General features: G+C 37.5%; 1 protein-coding gene across 1 annotated transcript in view; it reads left to right on the plus strand.

Annotated features, from left to right (window-relative positions):
- The first annotated feature begins 3,358 nt into the window (after positions 1-3,358).
- Positions 3,359-24,469, plus strand: part of LOC140157995 (scavenger receptor cysteine-rich type 1 protein M130-like) — a 29,017-nt gene continuing 7,906 nt past the window's right edge. The window contains exons 1-3 of the mRNA XM_072181244.1: positions 3,359-3,751; positions 9,588-9,962; positions 20,636-20,977. Of these exons, the coding sequence (XP_072037345.1) occupies positions 3,697-3,751; positions 9,588-9,962; positions 20,636-20,977 (772 nt within the window). The 5' untranslated portion in view covers positions 3,359-3,696. The remainder of the gene's footprint in view (positions 3,752-9,587; positions 9,963-20,635; positions 20,978-24,469) is intronic.

A 24,469-nucleotide genomic window follows, 5' to 3' on the forward strand; every position in this document is an offset into this window, starting at 1 on the left:
AAGGCGCTAGTCATATGGTATACGTGATAGCGGCGCAGTGCAGCTTGGGTTCGAGCCCCGCCTCTGCCTAATTTCCGCAGAATTTTTTTTTTTTCATTTCATATTATGTTAGGGAAATGTGGCTGGGAGAATGTATGTATGGCGAAGTGTGGTGTGGGTCTAGTCAGTCTAGTCTGCAGATGTTATCACTCAGAACCCTAGTCACCAGCTTCTATTGTTACGCATAGTCGGCCTAAAAGTCGATCGATACATGTTGAAATCGGCACAATTCACATGATTCGGAGATATACCTTATTGCTATGAAATTAATATTCTCGGTTAAATATAAAGCATTTTTTTCTTTCTTCAGTAATGTCAGTTAAAAACATGGTCATTGGATACATTTAAAATTAAAAAATCCCGGTGTTAAAATTAGACATGTGTCGTTTATTGCAAGATTTTTTAAATATTTATAGGCCTTACCTTCGTCCGTAAGCTTTTTTCGGATTTTTTTTTGCGTTTCAAACTAGTATAGTTCGCTAAAGAATATAAGCAGCAGAAATAATCGATATTTCTATTGTGGCTTGCAAAATCATCCATCATTGGGTACATTTTGACAAAATTGGTGGTTGGAATTGAAAAATGGTGCAATAAAAGTCGACATTCTGACAAAACTATGACATATAGCCCGATATGATGTGCTTTAGAAAGTGGGGAAATATTTTTCATTAGTCTACGATATTACTTTGAAAGCTAAAAAGTTGATAAAAAAAGCTCGCGGGCCAAGTTGAAGCCAATCAAAATCGAAAATCTTACACAAAATTACTATATAATATCAAGCATTATAGTGTTTTCCTGATATTTACTGAAAAACTGAAAAGTATTGCTTTTCATTTTGCCGAGAATATATGAATTTTACTTTAAAAAGGTGTAACTCCAAAATTTTGTTTATTTCAACATCAAATTCGATCGTTTGTGTTGCCTCATTAAGGGTATACGATGTATTGTTGGTCGAAGCAGCAAAAAAAATGTAGGTCACAGCATCTTGCGAATGGTAGTGAGCTTTCGCAAAAATTGTATTGCTCAATTCATAGTATGCGTGTAGAAGAATTCAAATACCACAGATATACTTTGTAGGTCCTGTGGTTCTTGAGTTATGTTGTAAAGAGGGCTGAAATAACAACAACACTTTTGTAAAACGTACATAACTCATTAACAACAATAAATTAAGCACGTTTTCAAAGTATATGATTTGTAGAATGAACTTCTGCAAAACATCAAAGTGTTGTTTTTCATTAATATATTGATTCAGATAATGAAAATCGTTTTATTTTTGGCTGCTTCGACCAACAATACCTCGTATACCCTTAAAAGTCCACAATCGTTGGCCTGGTCAACTGGTAGGTGACCTTGTCCTATAGACCACACTCCTGTATACTTGTATACTACATGTCTGGACTAAGGTGGTGTCTGGACTGACATGCCCTGGGCCACATAACTCAATTATGAAGTTCATTATTCCAGATGTGGTGGTGGACCTTTAAATTACTGAGTATGCTGTACAACAATAGCCATCGGTTGTCTAGGGTTCTGAGTGCATTGACTCTGCCTCCAATTGATATTCATGGGAGACTATATCATGCCTGGATGGTTTTATCTTGAAAGACTCCTATTTGACATGGAGGATTTTCCGAATGATTACACTCGAAGGACATTCTTTTAGAAAACGACAATTATGCAAATTAAGAATTTGCCTATCAAAGTGGTATCAGCACGGTGAAGCAGCCGGGGGAGGGAATCATAATTTACTATCGGTTATCATCCTAACGAGCTCTGAGAAATTAAACTGGTATTCAGCTGCAGATATTGTCTTATTTCTCTTATAATACTTGAGTATACTTCGAGTTATACTTTGTGTATACTAGCAGGAAATAATAATGTTAGCACTTTTGCACAGCACATTCTTACAAGGACAATTGTAATTTGCCCGATCAGCAACGCCGTTAGCTTCTCAGCAGTAATAATTTAACATTAATTTTAAACTGATTTATTATTAGATTAATATGCATGCTATTGCCATCACATTGTCTTACATGTGCATGAAAAGGGTAGCAAGTTAATGATTACCGAGAGATTTGTAGGAAATTTTCAAGCAACTTAAACTGGCTCAAATACGTATGTCAGTGATTTTGTGACCATTTCAATGTAATCAATTTTTCCGTATTTTCCTCAGTGTAAACTTAATAAAGACCCTGCTGCCTTGTGCATTTATTAAAACCTTGAGGGCAGTACCATAGCGTACAACTTATTTGCCATTGAATTTTGGTCACAATTTATCCAAAATCAAATTTGCCTGATACAGGTGTATGATACAGGCCTAGCTGTCCTCTCCCTGAAATCAGTATGATGAGTTTGTTTATCACTAGACCTCTGTCAGGAGGGTGAAAGTGCATATAGGAACAGCGCCACAAACTACGTCACGCTATTGTTCGAGTTAAACTACATCATTCGCCATTTTGTAAATAATAAAGCCCACCTCCAATTTAAACCCCACCCATACACAGTGTACGCAGGTGTACGTATATCATGAATATCATGAAGATGTTTAAGATTGATTCTTAGATGTTTCAAAAATTACCGTCATATTGCATTGATTCATCAAAGAATGGTTTGAAGTACTAACCTTATTTAGTAATTTTTAAAAATCGGGAGAATTTTACAAAATCAATGTTTTTACCTGTCGGTATTACAACTCGTACGTGAAACACATTAGTGATGTGCCTGGGTGACCTAATCTACTAACCTTTAACGTTTCCTCTATGAACTCTAACCCTCCTGCAATATGGCGCCTATTGTCTAGAGTTAAACTACATCATTCGGTGTGTTACGTAATAGCTACGATGCCTATCCCTTTATATCCCTGCCTCTGTACTGTCCATTGTGATAAAGCAAAGATCCTAAAGCGGGATAATTGGGGCCAACTGCACTTCATTTTGAATAGGTGGGCGTGTTTATAGTGGCTGTATACGGAAAGATTTTGCTGCAATACAATTGATTTCGCAGTACTTATACGCTAATATACGCTATAATAACGGATAATCTGGATCACTATAAACACGCTCATAGCTCAATTGTAGTAGTATCGAGCTACCTCCTTCTATTCTTTATATCTCTAGTTTTATATATTTATTACCAATCTCAAGACGCCCACTAGAATACTTTACAGGCTTGTGTACCCCCGGGAGTATAACACTCGCTCCTTTATACTCTTTTAGGGTATGGGTGTGTGGCATCAAAGCACCAATTTTTAATGCTATTTATTCTATGATGAATTTCAGTCTGTGATGTTCAGTGGAGCATGATATTCTGTTCAACATTATCCCATCTTTTTGTGGTTGCCAAAACTGCAATTTGGTTTCTCAATTGGGCGACTTTTGAAGTTTTTCCCCACGATATTTGAATAATATTATTTCCTGTGGGGTAGAAACAAATGGTTACGAAAAAAAAATTGACGACTTTTCAACATTGGCCCCGCGACTTCCGACAGTACCCTGTGTCATATAAGAGAAAAATTGGGCGACTTTTCGATGATACGACCCGCCAAAAAGGGCTGAAATTTTGCTGGCAACCCATGACACCGAAAGAGCTAGGGCGTTGGCTTACTTCGCTGCTTCGCTTGACTTCATCCTGCATAATATTGTTCTGCCGACATTCGAGATGGACGGACGTATAGTGTTAGCTGCAGCCGCTGTGGCAATCCTGTGTTTTACAGGTATGTAATCATTGCTTATTTATTCATTAAGTGCAGGATTGGTCTTTTTGAAAAAATATCGTCACAAAATATCAAATATCGTCGATACTATCGTCTTAAAACTATCATGACGGTGTCAAACAACTATCAAGCTTTATTTGAAAATATTATCAGAGCGTCAAACAACTATGAAGTCTCACTTGAAAATATCTTGTGAACCTCTGGCTTTACCAGAAATATATACAAACATGATATTATAGCCACAGAATTAGAGAATTCTGTGATTATAGCCGAAATATCAGCTTTCTAGATTCTATGATAAACTTTAAAACAAGTCTAGATCATGATATTTAGAGCTGATGCTGGTTGCGATGGCTATGTGTGGAATAGGGTGTGCACTCTTGTAGCAGCAGAAGTCCCTGATTTGTTATATGGTTTATGGAATGATGTGGGGCCGTAGTGGTCACCCGGGAGTGGTCAGCGATCACAACTTGTAAAGTGTGCTGAGGCTTGTGGATCAACGTTTAGGCGTTGTGCCTAGTCCCGGTGCCTAGTGTGCATACGCGTAGCGCACTATAAATCACTGCGCTTTTTTTTAAAGAAGGTATATCGTCCAAATATCATCCACCAGTTTCTAATATAAAATATCACCTTTATCTAGATGCTGCTATCTATAATCTAATAATGGCGGTATATCTAATAGACAAGTCTAACGTCATGACATTTAGAAGATATATATCGTCTATCGTCAACTTTGCTAGATTCTATATGATATTTGCATGTGATCAGTTGTAGTAACTACAAATTTCGAACGTTTGAGGACTTGTTCTCAAGTTGTAGAAGGTGCATATAGGGTGTCTTCAGTGTTAATTATTTTCATTAGAAATGTAGCAAAATATTAATATTGACAATAATTAATAACCTGTTTGACCTCTCCATATATTCATACATTGCTCACCTGTGTTTTCTTATCATATTTTGTGGTGAAAAATGATTACAAAATTTGCAATCATTTTTGGAGCCTCAACGATTTCTTCGAACCGACGGCTAAGTGTGTATGTCAGTATGTGAATGCACATTAAACACATACAAACACATACACAGCACCTGTTGGAACTCCCGGTCGGGGTCGGGAGTTTCAATTATTGGAAATAGCATGCGATATATATTGTCAAATATCGACATAAACGACTACAACTCTGGCGGAAATTCGTTGCCACACCAGCACGTTCTGGTGTTAAAAGCACGCAATCGATGCTAAATATGGGTTAGTTCCGTATTATTTTGTATAATAGTTGCAGATGCACATTCAGATTACACTCTCCCCTTCCCCACCCCACCCCATTTTTCAATGTTGGGAGACTGTAATGTAGAAATGATGACGATTTTGTCCAAATTAACATTCCTCAAAAGAGGATTTTCAATTTCGTTCCTCAAAAGAGAATTTTATTACAGTATACACAGGCCTCCGGCCCATAAATACAAGAAATATTACAACTATAACTCAAATATTTATCTCTTTTCTTCGTACCTACCAAAGATCCTACCCACCTCAATTTCTAAATTCAACATGCCAAGTCTTAATTTTGACAGAAGAATTCTCAAAATAAAATGTTCAAAGTATTTGTCACAAACAGTCTCAGAAATCAGTTTAGAGTTGGGAGCCGGCTAGCTAGCCCAAAGAGCTTAAAAAGCGCTGAAGTTCTATATCTACAGTCTACGGAGCGTTTTTTAAAACGAGACAAAAACAAGTTATTATTAGTATAAAACACTGTGTGCAAGCCAACTACTGTCCCGTGGCTAGATATCCCCGCTAATCTTCTTTCAATAAAAATTGGTGAAAAGAAAAGTAACCTTTATTCTTCATTTTGTTATTTTGTTTAAAGCTTGAAAAGTTGAATACAACATAATGAGACAAAAGAAAATATTTGAGGAAATACAGACATCCTTGGATTTTCAGACATCCTGATTCCTTGGAATGTCTGGTTTAGCGACCGTTCACAAACACTTGTTGGGGGGGGAGGCTGGTGCAAAAAGGGGGCCCTTCACATTTTTGACCCTCCTAGGGGGGGGGGCTGAAAAAATGACCACAAATTTTCTGGTAAAATTGAGTTTTTATGCTTTTCTATGGGGTTGATGACCCATAATTTTCATGTAAAAAAAAGGGAGGGCTGATATTTTGAGGTCCGAAAAGGGGCCCGAAATATTTTCGCGATGAATTTATTTTTGCATCAGCCCCCCAACAAGTGTTTGTTAACGGTCCCTTAAGAAAAAAAAAAAAAAAGCAATTACACAAGAATTGGTTTTGCGCCGACGCCCTATTCGTCAGTTTTATATTCCAAAAGAATTGTTATGCTATAATCAATGCTGCATACAATTATTGAAAATAGAAGGGAACAGTAGAAGGAGAAGGAGAAGAACCCAGGGGAAGGAGCGCAGGGCGCTTCAGTTTTGGAGGTGTGAGGTGCGGGTCCTGCTCGTACTTCAGTGTATATAGATAGGGTTGTTGGTTGAATCCACTGTTATTTTTGGTCTTACAAAAAATATTCTATATAATATTGAGTTTAAACTTGATATTCATAGCAGATTAGTGATTTCCTTTTATATTTATCCAAATATCACATGTTTCTACGATTGTTTAGGGGCTGTGCAATAATTATGAGGCCCCCGGGGTAAAATTTTCGAACGGCCCGCCAAATATCGCCCCCCCTCTCGGCCCACCAAAATAGCTTGCCCCCCCTTTACACATGCCAAATTGTTGGGATCCCAATTGGCAATCCTTAAATGTTCTAGATATATGTTGCGAGCGCAGCGAACAGGAAAATTTGCATATTAAAGCGTTTCCGTACTGTTTTCCTAAGCCTTTTTAGAGCGTTTTATTTAAAGCAATATTATAACATTTTCAAACAAAATAGATTAGCATTTCTTTGCCATAAAATGTTAGCTTTTACTGTCGGATATATCCCCTTTCATTTTTGAGCCGAACAACTACGGCAAAGCAAAGAAAATTGGAATTTACTACCAGCGCACATGTCGCCAATACGTACCACTCCGGTCATGTTGTGGTACGACCCTTTGTTGTGTATATATCACCGTCCCGCACGCCGTGACGTACTGTGTGTTATGAACATCGTGTATGCGTTCGACTAATAATTCCATCGTAATAATAAAGCGCTGAATCAGCCTTTAATTCAAAATCACGGATTTTGACAAAACTACAACACTTAGAGTCTTGATTTTTGCAGGGTATATTGGTTTAATAAAGTACAATTTAATCGTGTAAAAAAGAATTTTAAAAATTCAGTGAGGGCGTCTTCCTCAGCAAATGTTATAATATGGCTTTAAAAGGCGCCCCATGAATGTGTACCAAAATCGCTTGCCCCCCCCTCTCGGCTGGCCAAAATTGCTTGCCCCCCCCTTTCGGCTGGCCAAAAATTGCTTGCCCCCAATTTTACCCTCCCCCAGGGCTCATAATCATTGCACAGCCCCTTAGCCAAATATCAATTTTGACCTATAGTTGCTGTATAAACATCTCAAAAAAAGTAGTAAACCCCTTTAATTCGCCACTTGCACGGTTCCGCCATTATGCACTATGTGCGGGGAGAGCCTCGAACTGGCAGCATACATGAATGGGAATTGAACCAGTCATAACATTCTGTGTAAGGTTACGTAATTCTTCCTTTCATGGATGCTGCCAGTTCGAGGCTCTCCCCGCATATAGTGAATAATGGCGGAACCGTGCAAGTGGCGAATAATGACAATTATTCAAAAAGGGACTATTGTTCATTCATTCATTCATTCATTCATTTATGGTTTATTAACACAATGCATTGTAGCCCGCAGGCTAAATTACAGCAAAGTTTACATTAAAAGACATATATAATATACACAATAAAGAATTATGACAAAATGCAAGTGAACAACAAAATAAATAAACAAAATATTGCAGCAAACCCTATATCACAAACCATACGAAAGCAAAACAAGTTAATAATCCACCCCAAGAAATCCAACCCAGACTACTCACAAGCGCACAATCCACTTACAGCACATTGGAAGGGCACATAACCACTCGCAACAGTTGCTCACACACACCCCGGCACACACCACTCAGCATGACACTGGACACATCCTGAATTATAACACTATCAGAGTCCTCACACCAACCAAACTTACAAATCTGTAAAATGCGTTGGAAGCAGAATTTATTTCTGCGTATGTTGACACCTCATTTGATATGATTGCCCAGAAAACAAAACACCGGGTCAATTTAATGTAGTAAGGTCCAGAATTGAAAGTTGCACTTACATTATAGGACCTATACAATACAAATTACACTGAAAGCCAATACTCGGATATCATTGCACAGATTTCCTGCAACTGCAACTTTCAAATCTTGAGTTACATCGATTTAAATGTACGCTGTGACGTTAATATTTAGTCATTTGCTACAAATGAGGTGTCAAAATGTGCAGAAATAAATTTTGCTTCCAACGCCTTTTACAGATTTGTAATACAATCGCCCGTTTTTGAATAATAGTCATTATTTAAGGGGGGTTATTTAATTTTTTGGAGATGTTTATTACCCGTCTCAAATATTTTGAGGGTCCACTTACATTATGTTATCATAGTAACAATATGTGCAAATTTCAATCTCAGAAATACTTGTTTAGGGTACTTTTTGCGAGTCCATGGACGCGCCTGGTACCCCCCCCCCACCTTGCCACTATAGTGTCCCTCCCCCCGGGCTCGGGTACAGTCAACATTTTCCGGTGACGCTGAGTTGCTCCGCTTCTCCCTGCAATTTTCGGTAGCGAATGCTTCTGAGGCTGTGCAATTATTATGAGCCCTGGTGGGCAAAACCCGGGGCAAAATCGGGGAGGGGCAAGAAGTTTTGGTGAGCGAGCCAAAGGGGGGGCGATTTTGGGACATTTATGGGGCGCCTTTTAAATAACACGCTCTACAAAGGCTTGGGAAAACAGGACAGAAAGGCTTACATATGCAAATGTTCCTGCTCGCTGCGCTCGCAACATATATCTAAACAAGAAATTGGGATCTCAAAAAAATGGCATGTATAAAGGGGGGGTCAAAGATTTTTCGGCAGGCTGAGAGGGGGAGGGCAAGCAATTTCTGGAGGGCCGAGAGGGGGCAAGCGATTTCTGACACGCCATTTGGAAATTTACCCCCCTCCTGGCTCATAATTATTGCACAGCCCCTCAGGACGAGAGCGCAAATGCGTATATCAGAAGCAAGGGCCTGCAAGAGACACGTGGCCCTATTTTTTCTTGGGGAATGTCTCTCCTAAAAATCGCAATATAAGAAAATACTGCCCTGTGCATCTTCCTTTTAGCCCGAAAACACCGTTTTTGGGGTATTAGAGAAAAAAATTCGCTTTGGGCGCGCTGGCCCATCAAATACGGAATTGAACTACATTTTGGGCTAACAAAGTCTGGCAAAACAATACCATGACACCGGCACAAAATATATATGTTTGTCCTCCATAAATGTCAATGCTTCAGCCGCCAAGGGCCTGATATTATTAAATGAGGCAACTTGTCAGGACGAAATCGACAAAAACACACTCTGGAGCTCTTCTTTTAGACCCATTTGACAAAAATTATGGATAAATTATGGTGAACATTTTAGCTAAATATAATTGTCAACATTCAATAATATTTATGTTACAATGTTTTGGATTTAGTGTGTTCTGGGTTCCCATATTAAATAAATTCACTTACTTGAATGACTAAATACAGTTAACATTAATGTGATTTCAATGTTGTGTTGAATTCATGTTGTGTATTCATTTGCTTTCAATATAGGCCTATTTATTTGCTTTATGTTTCTGCTTCAACAGGAGCCTCGGGTCAATCCCCAGAGCCGGGTGATGTGCGACTTGAAGATGGAGATAACGATCATGTTGGTAGACTGGAGTTTTATGTTCAGAGTGAATGGGCGACGGTATGCGACGACGGATTTGGACACGATGAGGCTGAAGTGATCTGTCGACAACTTGGCCATTCTACCGACCATGCTACACCTGTATATGATGGTCCATGGTCAGATGGTACAGGACTGATTGCAAATATAACGAACTGTCCTGCTTCTGGCAATACAGTCGACGATTGTAACTATGATGGGGATGATTCAATACTTAGTTCATCAGCAGGAGATTCCACCAAGTCAACACAGTGCTATCACTACGAAGATGTCGGGGTGCATTGCATAGAAGGTGAGTGGTATCATAATGCAAAGGGGCGCACCATTTGATTTCAAGGGAGGGCCGTTAAAATAAAACCTTAGGCCACACTAAGTGAGATAAAAAAAATCGCCCATGCACTGTTGAGTAAACACGGTTGTTTGATATGATTATTTATGGATGGCGAAAAACCTTCAAAATACGCCTAAGAATACGCCTAAGAATACGCCTAACCTTAGACGTCTAAGATGCAATCTTAGACGTCTAAGATGCATTCTTAGGCGTCTAAGATGTAATCTTAGGCGTCTAAGAAATTCGCGGTAGATTTAAATCAACGAATCACAGGACTAGAAATCCCAAACAACCAATCATCTTAGGCGTATCCAATTATTGACCAATGAAATCTTAGACGCCTAAGATTTTACACGCCTAAGAATTCTTACACGTCTAAGATTGACCATTTGACCGTGACTAGTGATGGACGGTATCAAAACGTACAACGGACGCTATGCGTTAGAGAATATTTCGAACAATGTCTGGGTGGTGTGTTTTTAATAAACTCCTTTTCTCTCCATAGCAATCCCAAAGAGAAAGGGGTTATGGGGTGGGAGGGGGATAGGGTACATGTTCTCCCACCTTTCGGCACAATGGCCCATTGTTTTGTTCTTTTCAGCCACTTTTTGACAACTCAGGCGGAACTATGTATTTTTGTACCGGCCAGCTGTAGCTCGACTTATTAATCGGCTCAAGTTTGTTGTTGTTTCTAACTTTCTATTAGATAGTGTATGAACAAAACAAAAATATTGTCAAAAATTTATCAAGTTGTCAAGGCAAATAGAAATACCAAAATTGGTGTGTGAAGACAACAGAAGTTTGGTGTTGATTTTGCATTACTAAGGTAAAATCAGTATATATTTTAGGAACTTTCTTTCTAAATTGAAAATTTGGCGAATTCGCTGGTCCTCTTACCATGCACGTTGACCTTATTAGAGTATAAAGCACAGGGGACAATTTAATACTCAGTACAAGTTCCAATATCTGTGTGTCAGTCTGTGGTCATAGTGCTTTTCAAGCAGGGTCAAGGTTATCTAGCAGCGATCTTGCTATAAAGTTAATGAAACTGTTTTGATGTCATTACACATCTATTCCAGAAAACTTACACATGAAAACTAATTGTTAATTGGTGGGAGAGAATAATTGGCAGGACAATTGGTTCTACATTTTAAGGAGTTTCACAGGATGATAATTAGATGTTATGATAGAAGAGGGTGTAATGTTATGCCCTTAATCAAAAGTCTGCTATCAAAACCTATTTGCACACATGATAAACAATTACCTTCTTTTGGATAAGTTGATTAACTTCATATATTTTGGTCTATAATAATGATGATATAAATCAGAAAAATGGAGCTTTAATGCAGATGTAACGAATTATGTTCCTATACGTATATCACTAGTCTTTAACCATGCTAACAAAATTCATACAATAGCTTTGGGTTTCAGTGTGTGTAGGCCTATAATATATTTGTTGTTTATATATATTCCAAAAATAATTATTCTTGATATATAGTGTTTTTAAAATATTGTGTGTGTTTAAATTTTCAAAACTAGATTGTTATGAATTAATCTATACTAAAAGATGCGAATGTTGTTTGCTTTGACAAGTTTCATTTGTGCAATCACAATTATACTATATAGACAGTTTTGACGTAAGTGAGAGAAGAATACATAAACTATTGGGCAAAATTGCTAATGAATTAGCTTCCGAAATTCTTAAGGATGTAGAAGGGATCACATCAAGTGATCACATTTGGTACTATACCAAATGATCACATTTGGTGCTAAATGTTATTAAATGTTTGGAATTTATTTCATCTTATTTCAAATTTATGTAACAACGTAAAGACTGATTTTGACAGAATAGCAACAAATGGAATTTGGCTCAAAATACAACCATAATCTTTACACTTAAAAATTATTTTTACTGAAAATTTATATTTTAAAAACAAAATATAATGTTACTCATTGTAATTCATCCTTTTGCCGGTACATCCCTTTTAAAGGGATTTTTATTACATAATAGGCTTTTTTTTCATTTGAACATAATCTAGCAGTTGATGTTGTTGCAAACTGATAAAACTTTAATTTGTTTTAAATATTTTGTTTTTCTGCAGTTAATGTAAGATTTCTATTTGTGTGGCTATAGTGTAAATGATGATCATGATAATGATGATGATGAATATGGTGTTGTTGTTGCTGTTGTTGTTGTTGTTGTTGTTGTTGTTGTTGTTGTTGTTGTTGTTGTTGTTGTTGTTGTTGTTGTTGTTGTTGTTGTTGTTGTTGTTGTTGTTGTTGTTGTTGTTGTTGTTGTTGTTGTTGATGATGATGATGATGATGATGATGATGATGATGATGATGATGATGATGATGATGATGATGATGATGATGATGGATAATACAAATGATGTCAGATGATTATTAGAGTCGTGGTGGTGATGATGATGAAAGTGATGAGGGATTAAATTTAGTGTGAAATTTTCACCCCCCCGCACCCACCCAGTCAATGTTGTTTTGATACTGAGATAGGAACGGACTAGTATTGGCTCCAACATTGATTGGGGGAGGGGTTGTGCAATATGAAACATTAATGTTTGCCACTCATGTTACTTGTAATGTTTAAACAAAGAGCACGTGTCTATGGTGTCACCCTGCTCACTTTTCATGTATGTTTTTTCTTAACACGTATGCTATGACTGAGCCAAAATACACAGTTAAGAGACCTACAACCCTGGACAAAAGGGTTGGAATGAAAAAAAAATGAAATTGCAAATGAGCCCCGTTCCCCCGATCAATGTTGAATCCTGACATTTTGTTCATGTGCGCTCAGTAGTACCCAACATTGATTGGTGGGGCAGGGGAGGTATTGGGGGTGAGGGTAATGTTTAGACTTGACACTCAAGAAAGTGCCATTTCATCACTCTAGAAATAACGAAAATATGGCCATTACAAGGTGCACATTCTATTTTTCATTCCAACCTATTTTGTCTAGCATTGTAGATACCTCCATTCAACAAGAAATTGTAGATACCTCCATCGTAGATACCTCCATTCAACATCATCGTCGTCGTCGTCGCCGTCATCATGCTCATCAACATTAATACCTGACTACTACTAGCCACACCAAAACATCACACCAAACCAACGAAAATAAAATCAAACCAATTAATCAATTTTGCTGCAAGTCCTCAGAGAAAATCACATTGGTGATACCGTCCATCACTAAAATATCAATCTTAGACGTGTAAGAATTATTAGGCGTGTAAAATCTTAGGCGTGTAAAATCTTAGGCGTCTAAGATTTCATTGGTCAATAATTGAATACGCCTAAGATGATTGGTTGTTTGGGATTTCTGGTCCTGTGATTCGTTGATTTAAGTCTACCGCGAATTTCTTAGACGCCTAAGATTGCATCTTAGACACCTAAGAATGCATCTTAGACGTCTAAGATTGCATCTTAGACGTCTAAGGTTAGGCGTATTCTTAGGCGTATTTTGAAGGTTTCCGCCATCCATAATTATTACAAGCCGACGTCTAACGTCGGCTTGTTCTGTTTTACTGACAACAATTCTTCTTTCTTCTGGCAACCAATTTCAATAAAATTTCAAAATGCTCTAGCTCCGCCAGGGTTTGACAGATTTCAACCATACTTGACCCAACTGACCGCTGGGCTAGGCCAAACCTTCCATTTGACTTTGACTTGGCTGTGACCTTTGACCTAGCTACAATGGTCAAAACGTGATTTCGCTTTAAAATGTATTTTCTACAAACAACATGCGATGATGACATGGTTAAGTCATGTGACTCGACTTTGGTCGGTGTCTATAGGGTGTTCACAGATAAGGTATCAAAGGTCATAAGGGGCCATTTCTGGTCAAAGTCTAAAAAAATTCAAAAATTCATATCTGCTATGTGTGAAATAGCTAGGTGATGCATGGCCATTGACTGATGTTTACTGTGAGCCACATATTTGGGGTCAAAGGTCATCTAAGGTCATTTCTGGCCCTCGACAAATCGGCTATATCTCAGCCTATGGAAGACGGATAGGGCCCGTTATTACTACAGTGATGCAACATTAGTGGTCGGGGAGATCTATGATAGTCTCGACCCTATGGGTCAAAGTTCAAGGTCAAAAGTCAAAATCTACAAACAATTAAGCTCCGATTGAGTTGACCCCAGGGGTCACGTTATAGAGGTCAAAGGTTAAATCACCGACATGCTTAGATTGGGGTCAAACTCGATAGTAATAACCATTATGACCCTCTAATCACGAGAAAAATACATTTAATGACATTTTTGACCCAGGGGTCAAAGGTCACATTTTAAAATTGGTCCAATAGAGCTCAAATTCAACAGGAACGATTCTTACCACTTTATTTCATCATTATTATAGACCAAAATATATGAAGTTAATCAACTTATCCAAAAGAAGGTAATTGTTTATCATGTGTGCAAATAGGTTTTGATAGCAGACTTTTGATTAAGGGCATAACATTACACCCTCTTCTATCATAACATCTAATTATTATCCTGTGAAACTCCTTAAAATGTAGAACCAATTGTCCTGCCAATTATTCTCTCCCACCAATTAACAATTAATTTTCATGTGTAAGTTTTCTGGAATAGATGTGTAATGACATCAAAACAGTTTCATTAACTTATAGCAAGATCGCTGCTAGATAACCTTGACCCTGCTTGAAAAGCACTATGACCACAGACTGACACACAGATATTGGAACTTGTACTGAGTATTAAATTGTCCCCTGTGCTTTATACTCTAATAAGGTCAACGTGCATGGTAAGAGGACCAGCGAATTCGCCAAATTTTCAATTTAGAAAGAAAGTTCCTAAAATATATACTGATTTTACCTTAGTAATGCAAAATCAACACCAAACTTCTGTTGTCTTCACACACCAATTTTGGTATTTCTATTTGCCTTGACAACTTGATAAATTTTTGACAATATTTTTTGTTTTGTTCATCGTCGTCGTCGTCGCCGTCATCATGCTCATCAACATTAATACCTGACTACTACTAGCCACACCAAAACAGCACACCAAACCAACGAAAATAAAATCAAACCAATTAATCAATTTTGCTGCAAGTCCTCAGAGAAAATCACATTGGTGATACCGTCCATCACTAAAATATCAATCTTAGACGTGTAAGAATTATTAGGCGTGTAAAATCTTAGGCGTGTAAAATCTTAGGCGTCTAAGATTTCATTGGTCAATAATTGAATACGCCTAAGATGATTGGTTGTTTGGGATTTCTGGTCCTGTGATTCGTTGATTTAAGTCTACCGCGAATTTCTTAGACGCCTAAGATTGCATCTTAGACACCTAAGAATGCATCTTAGACGTCTAAGATTGCATCTTAGACGTCTAAGGTTAGGCGTATTCTTAGGCGTATTTTGAAGGTTTCTGCCATCCATAATTATTACAAGCCGACGTCTAACGTCGGCTTGTTCTGTTTTACTGACAACAATTCTTTCTTCTGGCAACCAATTTCAATAAAATTTCAAAATGCTCTAGCTCCGCCAGGGTTTGACAGATTTCAACCATACTTGACCCAACTGACCGCTGGGCTAGGCCAAACCTTCCATTTGACTTTGACTTGGCTGTGACCTTTGACCTAGCTACAATGGTCAAAACGTGATTTCGCTTTAAAATGTATTTTCTACAAACAACATGCGATGATGACATGGTTAAGTCATGTGACTCGACTTTGGTCGGTGTCTATAGGGTGTTCACAGATAAGGTATCAAAGGTCATAAGGGGCCATTTCTGGTCAAAGTCTAAAAAATTCAAAATTCATATCTGCTATGTGTGAAATAGCTAGGTGATGCATGGCCATTGACTGATGTTTACTGTGAGCCACATATTTGGGGTCAAAGGTCATCTAAGGTCATTTCTGGCCGGCCCTCGACAAATCGGCTATATCTCAGCCTATGGAAGACGGATAGGGCCCGTTATTACTACAGTGATGCAACATTAGTGGTCGGGGAGATCTATGATAGTCTCGACCCTATGGGTCAAAGTTCAAGGTCAAAAGTCAAAATCTACAAACAATTAAGCTCCGATTGAGTTGACCCTCAAATCACGAGAAAAATACATTTAATGACATTTTTGACCCAGGGGTCAAAGGTCACATTTTAAAATTGGTCCAATAGAGCTCAAATTCAACAGGAACGATTCTTACCACTTTCTAAACATGTTAAAAATATTTGATCTCAAATGTCAAAGTTTAGGGTCAAAGGTCAAATTTTAAAATTGGTCAAAAGTGACCTGCGGCTTGTACTCAGATTCTGTTGACTCTAGTTCAATAATTTTTCTAAGGCCAAAAAAAAAAAAGTTTGTCTCAAAGCCCGTAAAAAATGCGAATTTTTCAACAAACTTTTTAAATTTTTATCGGAAAAATTGAGCGAAAATACACAGGGGTGTATATCAAACGGAATAGTCCATGCAAGATCCCCGGGGCAAGATCGAAATTAAATAAACTCAACAAAAGTTTGGAAAGTTATTTCAAGCATCTAAATCTCAGATTATTTGTGGCATGTTCATATCATGTTGCATATCAATAGATAGCTACTTGATACCCCTTTACAATGACACCACATTTGAAACAATCACCTTTTTCACGCCTGAGTACACGTCTTGTGAATGTAGTGGGGTCTCAAACCGAATGTGCCAAATTGACCATTATTCTGTAATATGTGACCCTCGGCACAACTGAGCCCTGAAGTCGCCAATCATCATTTTTGAGATATTCAACCAAAATATTCTGCTTGAAATTAGCTTTAAAATGATGTATATCATGTCTATAGTACTTGACATTTAAGTAGTGAAAATCAATAAAGCAGTAAATAAATCGTTTGTTTCCTATTGTTTATTGTTAAGTTCGATGGAGCATATCTCAATAGTGGCACGGGCGACATCCGGGCTCAGTTGTGCCGAGGGTTATATTATGGGATTGCAGCTGTAATCCCATATCTTCACAATCTGGGACCTAATGCAATCCTCCCAAGATGACAACGCTCGCCCCCACATAGTCAAAGACTACCTTTCCTGGTTGAAGAATGAATGCCATTCCACAGCAACGTGTGCCAGATTGGTGAGCAGCACGATGAGGAGGTTCCTGTCTGCTGTGGCTGCATGGTTTTTCCACTCGCTATTGAGGCTTCTCGTGTTGTTTGAGCACAGGATAATGGTTAATTTGACACATTCTGTTTGAGACCGACTACATTCACAAGATGTGTACTCAGCCGTGACAAATGTGATTGTTTCAAATGGGGTGTCATTGTAAAGGGTAACGTAGAGCTATTCATTGATATGCAGCACGATATGAACATGTCACAAATAATCTGAGATATGGATGCTTGAAAAAACATTCCAAGCTTTTGTTGAGGAGTTTAGATCTTTAAATTTTAAATATAAATTATTTATGAGGTTACAAAAGATAAGAATTCTTAATCTACTTACACTCATAATAAATGTGGAGCGCGCAGTAATGCGCAGCATTTCCTTCTACGATGCGTTTAGCTATTGAATGCGTGATTTGCTTCACAGCGACGCCCTCAATTTTACTTGGATTTCTACTTTTTGCATAATTATAATGCCCAGTGGTATACTAAATTACCACGTAAAGATATGGACCTGCAATTTGGAGGCTAAGCAGCTCTTATCATTATCCTTTACCACAAAAAGTAACAATACCTAATCTGTCATATTTAGGGACTGGTCACTAAAATTCCTAATATCCTATTTTTGGCCCTGTTTAGAAACACAATTGATCACATTAAATGCCAACAAAATAAGTCTACAAACTTGTAAAACATTATTTAGATCAACAAAAATCTGAAATCTATTCTGTAGAAATAAATACCAAGGAAAAATAAAATATCGGGATCAAAAAAAAAAGCGACCATGCAGGATTCGAACCCGTGCGGTCAAATCTGCTCGTTTAAGGGGGTACTACACCCCTGGCCAATTTTGTGCCTAGTTTTGCATTTTTCTCAAAAATTATACCGCATTGGTGATATATATATTATAGGGGCAAGGACTACAACTAATGCACTGAAAATTCAGCAATTCAAGGCAAGTAGTTATTGATTTATTGATCAAATATTGGTTTTCCCTCATTTTTGACTGTAACTCCACAACTGTTGTCTGTGCTGAAATAAAATTTCCAGTGCAGTAGTTGTAGTCTTTGCCCCTATAATATACATATCTTATTTGTCACCAATTTGCTATAATTTTTGAGAAAAATCCAAAATAGGCTCAAAATTGGGCAGGGGTGTAGTACCCCCTTAACTGGTACGCGCTCTACCAATTGAGCTATTTAATGATACTCGATTTGTTTGCGATAATTTAGACCATATCAATGTATGAGTTTTACGGTATGCAGACACAATAAAGATTTTAATACTATGACTCTATACTGTTTACAGGCTTGCATACCGTGCATTTTTCTATTTATGTCAAGTTTTGGAATCTAATTTGTGAAGAAAAGGTCTGAATACCGTGGTTCTCTATTCAATAAGCCAATTATTAATGCATAAAACAAGTGGATTAGTTTAAAACACTTTTTATTCATTTATAAAGAATATATAGTACAAAAGTGCATGTAGAATTACAACGCCTCAATAGCTCAGTGGATAAGGCGACTGGCAGTTAACGGAAGGGCTTGGGTTCATTTCCGGCATTTGTTTAATTTGTTTTGTTTTAATTTGCTTTTGCCTTTTTAATAAAAAAAATTAAATTAAATGCTTCGTTTTTGTACTGAACATTTGATTTTAATTTTCCTTTCTACAGACTTACAATAAGAACAATATAGCTATAAAACCTGTAAAATATACTACACATGTTAACTATCTATTCAAGACGAAATAATGATTTTCTATGTATTTTGTTTATTTTTTAACTTCAAAAAACATTTATTTCAGTTTTTTATGTTATGTTTCTAAGATTATACTTTCATGAATTGCATTTATAATATTTCATTTACATGTAAAGGGTAAAACGAACATTTCTTGGACGTACAACACTTATAATGCAATATATGACGTTATATGAGCTACTTTAGTTGAATTGCATGAACTTCAAATTAAAGGCTGTATGTACATAAATTGACCGCTCCCTTACACTAGTGACACTAAAACAATTTTAATACCCCTTTACAATGACACCACATTTGAAACAATCACCTTTTTCACGCCTGAGTACACGTCTTGTGAATGTAGTGGGGTCTCAAACCGAATGTGCCAAATTGACCATTATTCTGTAATATGTGACCCCTCGGCACAACTGAGCCCTGAAGTCGCCAATCATCATTTTTGAGATATTCAACCAAAATATTCTGCTTGAAATTAGCTTTAAAATGATGTATATCATGTCTATAGTACTTGACATTTAAGTAGTGAAAAATCAATAAAGCAGTAAATAAATCGTTTGTTTCCTATTGTTTATTGTTAAGTTCGATGGAGCATATCTCAATAGTGACATCCGGGCTCAGTTGTGCCGAGGGTTATATTATGGGATTGCAGCTGTAATCCCATATCTTCACAATCTGGGACCTAATGCAATCCTCCAAGATGACAACGCTCGCCCCCACATAGTCAAAGACTACCTTTCCTGGTTGAAGAATGAATGCCATTCCACAGCAACGTGTGCCAGACTGGTGAGCAGCACGATGAGGAGGTTCCTGTCTGCTGTGGCTGCATGGTTTTTCCACTCGCTATTGAGGCTTGTGACTAGTGTTGTTTGAGCACAGGATAATGGTTAATTTGACACATTCTGTTTGAGACCGACTACATTCACAAGATGTGTACTCAGCCGTGACAAATGTGATTGTTTCAAATGGGGTGTCATTGTAAAGGGAAGTAACGTAGAGCTATTCATTGATATGCAGCACGATATGAACATGTCACAAATAATCTGAGATATGGATGCTTGAAAAAACATTCCAAGCTTTTGTTGAGGAGTTTAGATCTTTAAATTTTAAATATAAATTATTTATGAGGTTACAAAAGATAAGAATTCTTAATCTACTTACACTCATAATAAATGTGGAGCGCGCAGTAATGCGCAGCATTTCCTTCTACGATGCGTTTAGCTATTGAATGCGTGATTTGCTTTACAGCGACGCCCTCAATTTTACTTGGATTTCTACTTTTTGCATAATTATAATGCCCAGTGGTATACTAAATTACCACGTAAAAGACTTAGCCTGAAGTGCTTTAATAACAATAAAATTTAACTTTTGTATTAAAACCGGGTCGACCCGGTTTTATTCAGAGTTCAGCGATCGAGTACTTGCTAACATGTACCGTGGATGTCAGCTTGTATGTACACACGTCGAGCGCGATGCTCCGTGCAGTTACATGTAATACGATCGGCGAGCGTAGTACACGCGTTGGATATGAATCGCAATTTTCTTCGTTATACCTCATTTGTGTGGCTCGAAATTGAAAGCGGAGAATGTGATCAGTGAAAACAAACATTTAAATAAGAATCTATTCTTTATGCAAATCACACATTATTGCTTTAATGGGTATTTTAATAATGGGACATTTGGCAGAAAAGTACGATTTGTGATAGTGCAAGTAATGTACACATATTAAATGTGACTACAAATTTCTTTTCCTTCAGACAGCGATCCAATACCAGAATTACGGCTAGTCGGTGGAACCAGTACTTATTCAGGACGTGTTGAAATCAATTTATTTGGTTCTTGGGGAACCATCTGTAAAACAGGTACCACTACAAGTGACTTCCGTGCAAATGAAGCCAAGGTAGTCTGCCGCCAATTGGGATTGCCACATAACACGCATATTTTTTTCGACGTGTTTGGTGAAGGCAGTGGAAGTATTACCTATGCCGATGTAGAGTGCAACGGAGACGAAAGGAGAATCGACTTTTGTCAACACATTGAGTATCCCGTATCAGGCTGCAGTCACTCTGATGACGTCGGCGTCGTTTGCACAAATCATCGTAAGTACATGTTGCACATTGTAGCAGGGGCGTGCCCAGAAACAGGAACCCCCGGGGCTGAAGTCTGAACGAAAAATGTTGAAATAAAAATTCCCTTTAAAAGGGAAGGCCAGCCTCAATGCAGAAGAGGTCTTGTAAATAGTTTGGGTCACCGTGAAAGGCATTTTTAGGATCACGCTTACATCCATGTTACATGACAGTTCACCAAACCATCAATGGTGAGAACATGCACACTGAAACAGCAAAAACATTAACTCCTATAACTCCTGTCAACTCTTTAATTCATTACTCCAAATTGTTCTGTATTTTTGTCTTTACTGCTTTTTACCCATATGCTTATTATTAAAATCAAGAAATACACTGCAGTTGTTAGTTAATTCGCTATGTTAACTCAACTTACATGCACATTTTATTTTAAAATAATTTTATATTATTTCGCAATGTATAGTTTACTATAAAGTAGATGGTGGCAAGCACATGATAAAGGACTGATCATTCACTACAATCTTCACTTTTAAACTGTATTTTTTGAATGTGTTGATTGTTAGTCCGAAACTCCTGCAAAGCTATGGACATGGCATCTTACCTACTCCATTCTGTAATAGTCTGCATTGTGTGTTTTCTCAGTCTTCAATCATTTTGTTGAATGTAATTTTATGAATCAAATAAAAAAGATAGAAATTGGCCTCACTTTAGTTATGTGTCATTTTACAGTATTTATAATTTATAAAGTAAGACAATAATTTATTTATTTTCTATAAGTACATGTCAAAATATGGGATATATTGTTCAATATTATAGCTAGCCCCTAAAAACTTTATTTTCAATCGGATTTTTCCCGTTGAAAAGAAAAAACTGATGTTAAAGATAGCAATAATATCATCAATAACATTTTGAGTCAATTTTATCCATAAAACGATACAGGATAGGATAGATAATTACTTTGACTTCAATGTGGTCCATATAATGAAGATTTTGATTCTACAACATTATTAGATCTGTTATCAACATATCAATTATGCACTCACAGGCAACCAAACATCATGCTATGCTCAGTAGTCCACTGATATGACCTCGTGATCATTCCCCCGCTTTGACCATGTCATTTTTTTGATATGCTGATTGCTGAACAAGTTTATGTTTATATGTGTAGGCCTAACCTATGATAACTTTTTAAGTCATAATTAATTCAAACATAACTTTGGCAATACTCAATCGTTTTCGTTCGTTGAAACGGCAAAACATACTTTCTTTTCCTTGCAAATCGAATTAGCAGACATCAAAAACATTTCCACCACGAGGAGTAAAAAAAATAATTCGTACGAATAGAAGAAGGCTATAATCTTAGCTAATCTTTAGTGTACACAAACCCCATCTCAGAATTAGGTACCAGCCCTATGGGCTGGCGAAAATGTGCCCCCCCTCAGAATTAGAATTTTTTTGAAAGTGAACGCCCCAAGGAGCCATTTGGTGCAACATTTTACACGTTTATTAGTTATTTTCGGAGCATTATATTTTAACAGATTTCCAACTGAGCCGCGAATTTTGGTTTTATATGAACACGCATGATCAATAACTAGCAATCAAAGCCTAAATGAAGGCATTTTGTGCAACATTTTTACATTATTATTGGTTATTTATAGGAATATTTCCATTCAGCTCCATTCTCAGGATGGTGGCTATAAAATGCGTACAAATTTGTGAAATAGGCATGGATCCACTTGTGGGTTTTTTTTTTATCCCCTTTTGATTTTAGGGGGTACTATGCCACTCTTCACTGGCTATGCCACTCACTCCCTCTGTGTATTACTAAAGAAAATGTATGAATTATCATGCTGTACATGGTCTTATTTCTATTTCTTTTTCCGCCATGAGTGGGCTAACCCTGAATTTACACTTAATTTAAGTGTATTTTGTCTTGGGTCCAATCTCTAGCATGGAAACTTTGCTATATTTTGATGATATAATGATTGTTTGTACTAGATTTTGGGTTTTGTGTCTCATATTTGAAAGAAGCAATGTTTGCTTGCAATATTGTGAAACCAAAAACCAAAACTGGGTGTTGTAAAGTACAAGATTGGGCTACATTTTACCAAGTTGGAAATAGGAATTTGCTTCATTTTGCATATGCATGAATTTCTTTATTATACTCAAAAACGCATTTTATTGTAAGAAAGTTATCTAGTCACATAGTCTCCTTCGCAGCCGCTTTCTGTCGTGTATGTTTGCGACTGAGCCTCATGCAGACTGGACCTTGGGAAAAGTATCCGTTTTTGACTAGTATAACAATATAAATATTAGCAATTTCCCGATGTTGGTACCCTACAGCTAGATAACACAACTAATTGAATTTGCTAAACTCTAATACTTTGTAAACAGATAATACTCTGTGATTATTTATGGATGGAAAATAAGGAAGATGCTATCAATAAAATAATTGATATATCAAACATATTTTAAAAAGTATAAATTTAAAGTTGTGCGCACTTAAAACCGGTTTAACCCACCAGAGTCTGGTCCTAAGTCCAGAGACCTCAGAGAATCAATTGATGTCTACCCAAGACAAGGAGATATGCAGTTCAAGAAATACTTCCCAAGACACCTTCAAAGAGGCATTATAATGGAGTGTTCATCTGTATAAGGGTGAAACAAGGCTCCGACGGTGACTGCGCTGGTGCTCTACCAATGAATTACTTCTCAATAGAACCTCAGGTGGATACCTGTGACGACCAGGAAAGGACTGGTTGGCTTGTTGGTAAAAGTAAGCATTCTGACAATTGGAAAGACAATGGACACCTGGGAAAGACCGCTGGCGCCGGGGAAATAGCCGGGTTGATCTAAAGACAGGTTAGCAACCTATAGATCTCCGAGTCATTGCAAATAAAAGTCCTATAAAGAAAACTCACCCCCACGGTCCGTGCGAGAGCAGGGAAGATCGGACCACTAGACGGATATTACGGCAACGACATTTGGACCTCTCTAATCGACGACGGAGAAGTTGTTCAGATACGGGGAAACCTGAAAATCGGGTTTAAAGAATGTCAAGCGCCATCACACAAAATCAAGGTGCATGATGAGCTCATCGCAGCCAAGCTCTTCAAACGAAGGCCAGCATAAGTCGAGCCAGTTGTCACACCCAACTCAAGACGGGGTAAAACCCACAGCACTTCGTGGACGACAGGCAAGAGTTTTCATCACCACTTGAACTGCAACATACCAAATCCATCAGATGACAAAGTTTGGAAAGCCTTGGATGATCAACTCTATGAGGAACTACCAACTGAAATAGGTGGCTCACCAAAGGAACAACTTACCAACCTTGAGAACCTTGTTTACAAAAGGTTAATAGACAGGTTTGGTGTGAAGCCAGTATCATCAAGGATGGCGAGTAAAAAACCGAAATCTTCCAGGCAACAGAGAAAACTGAGAAACTTGAAGAAGGAAACCAAACGTAAGTTCAAGCAAGCTCTGAAGAAGGGAGACAATAAAACT

The sequence above is a fragment of the Amphiura filiformis genome, chromosome 7 (assembly GCF_039555335.1).
Source record: "Amphiura filiformis chromosome 7, Afil_fr2py, whole genome shotgun sequence".
In the NCBI taxonomy this organism is placed as follows: domain Eukaryota; kingdom Metazoa; phylum Echinodermata; class Ophiuroidea; order Amphilepidida; family Amphiuridae; genus Amphiura; species Amphiura filiformis.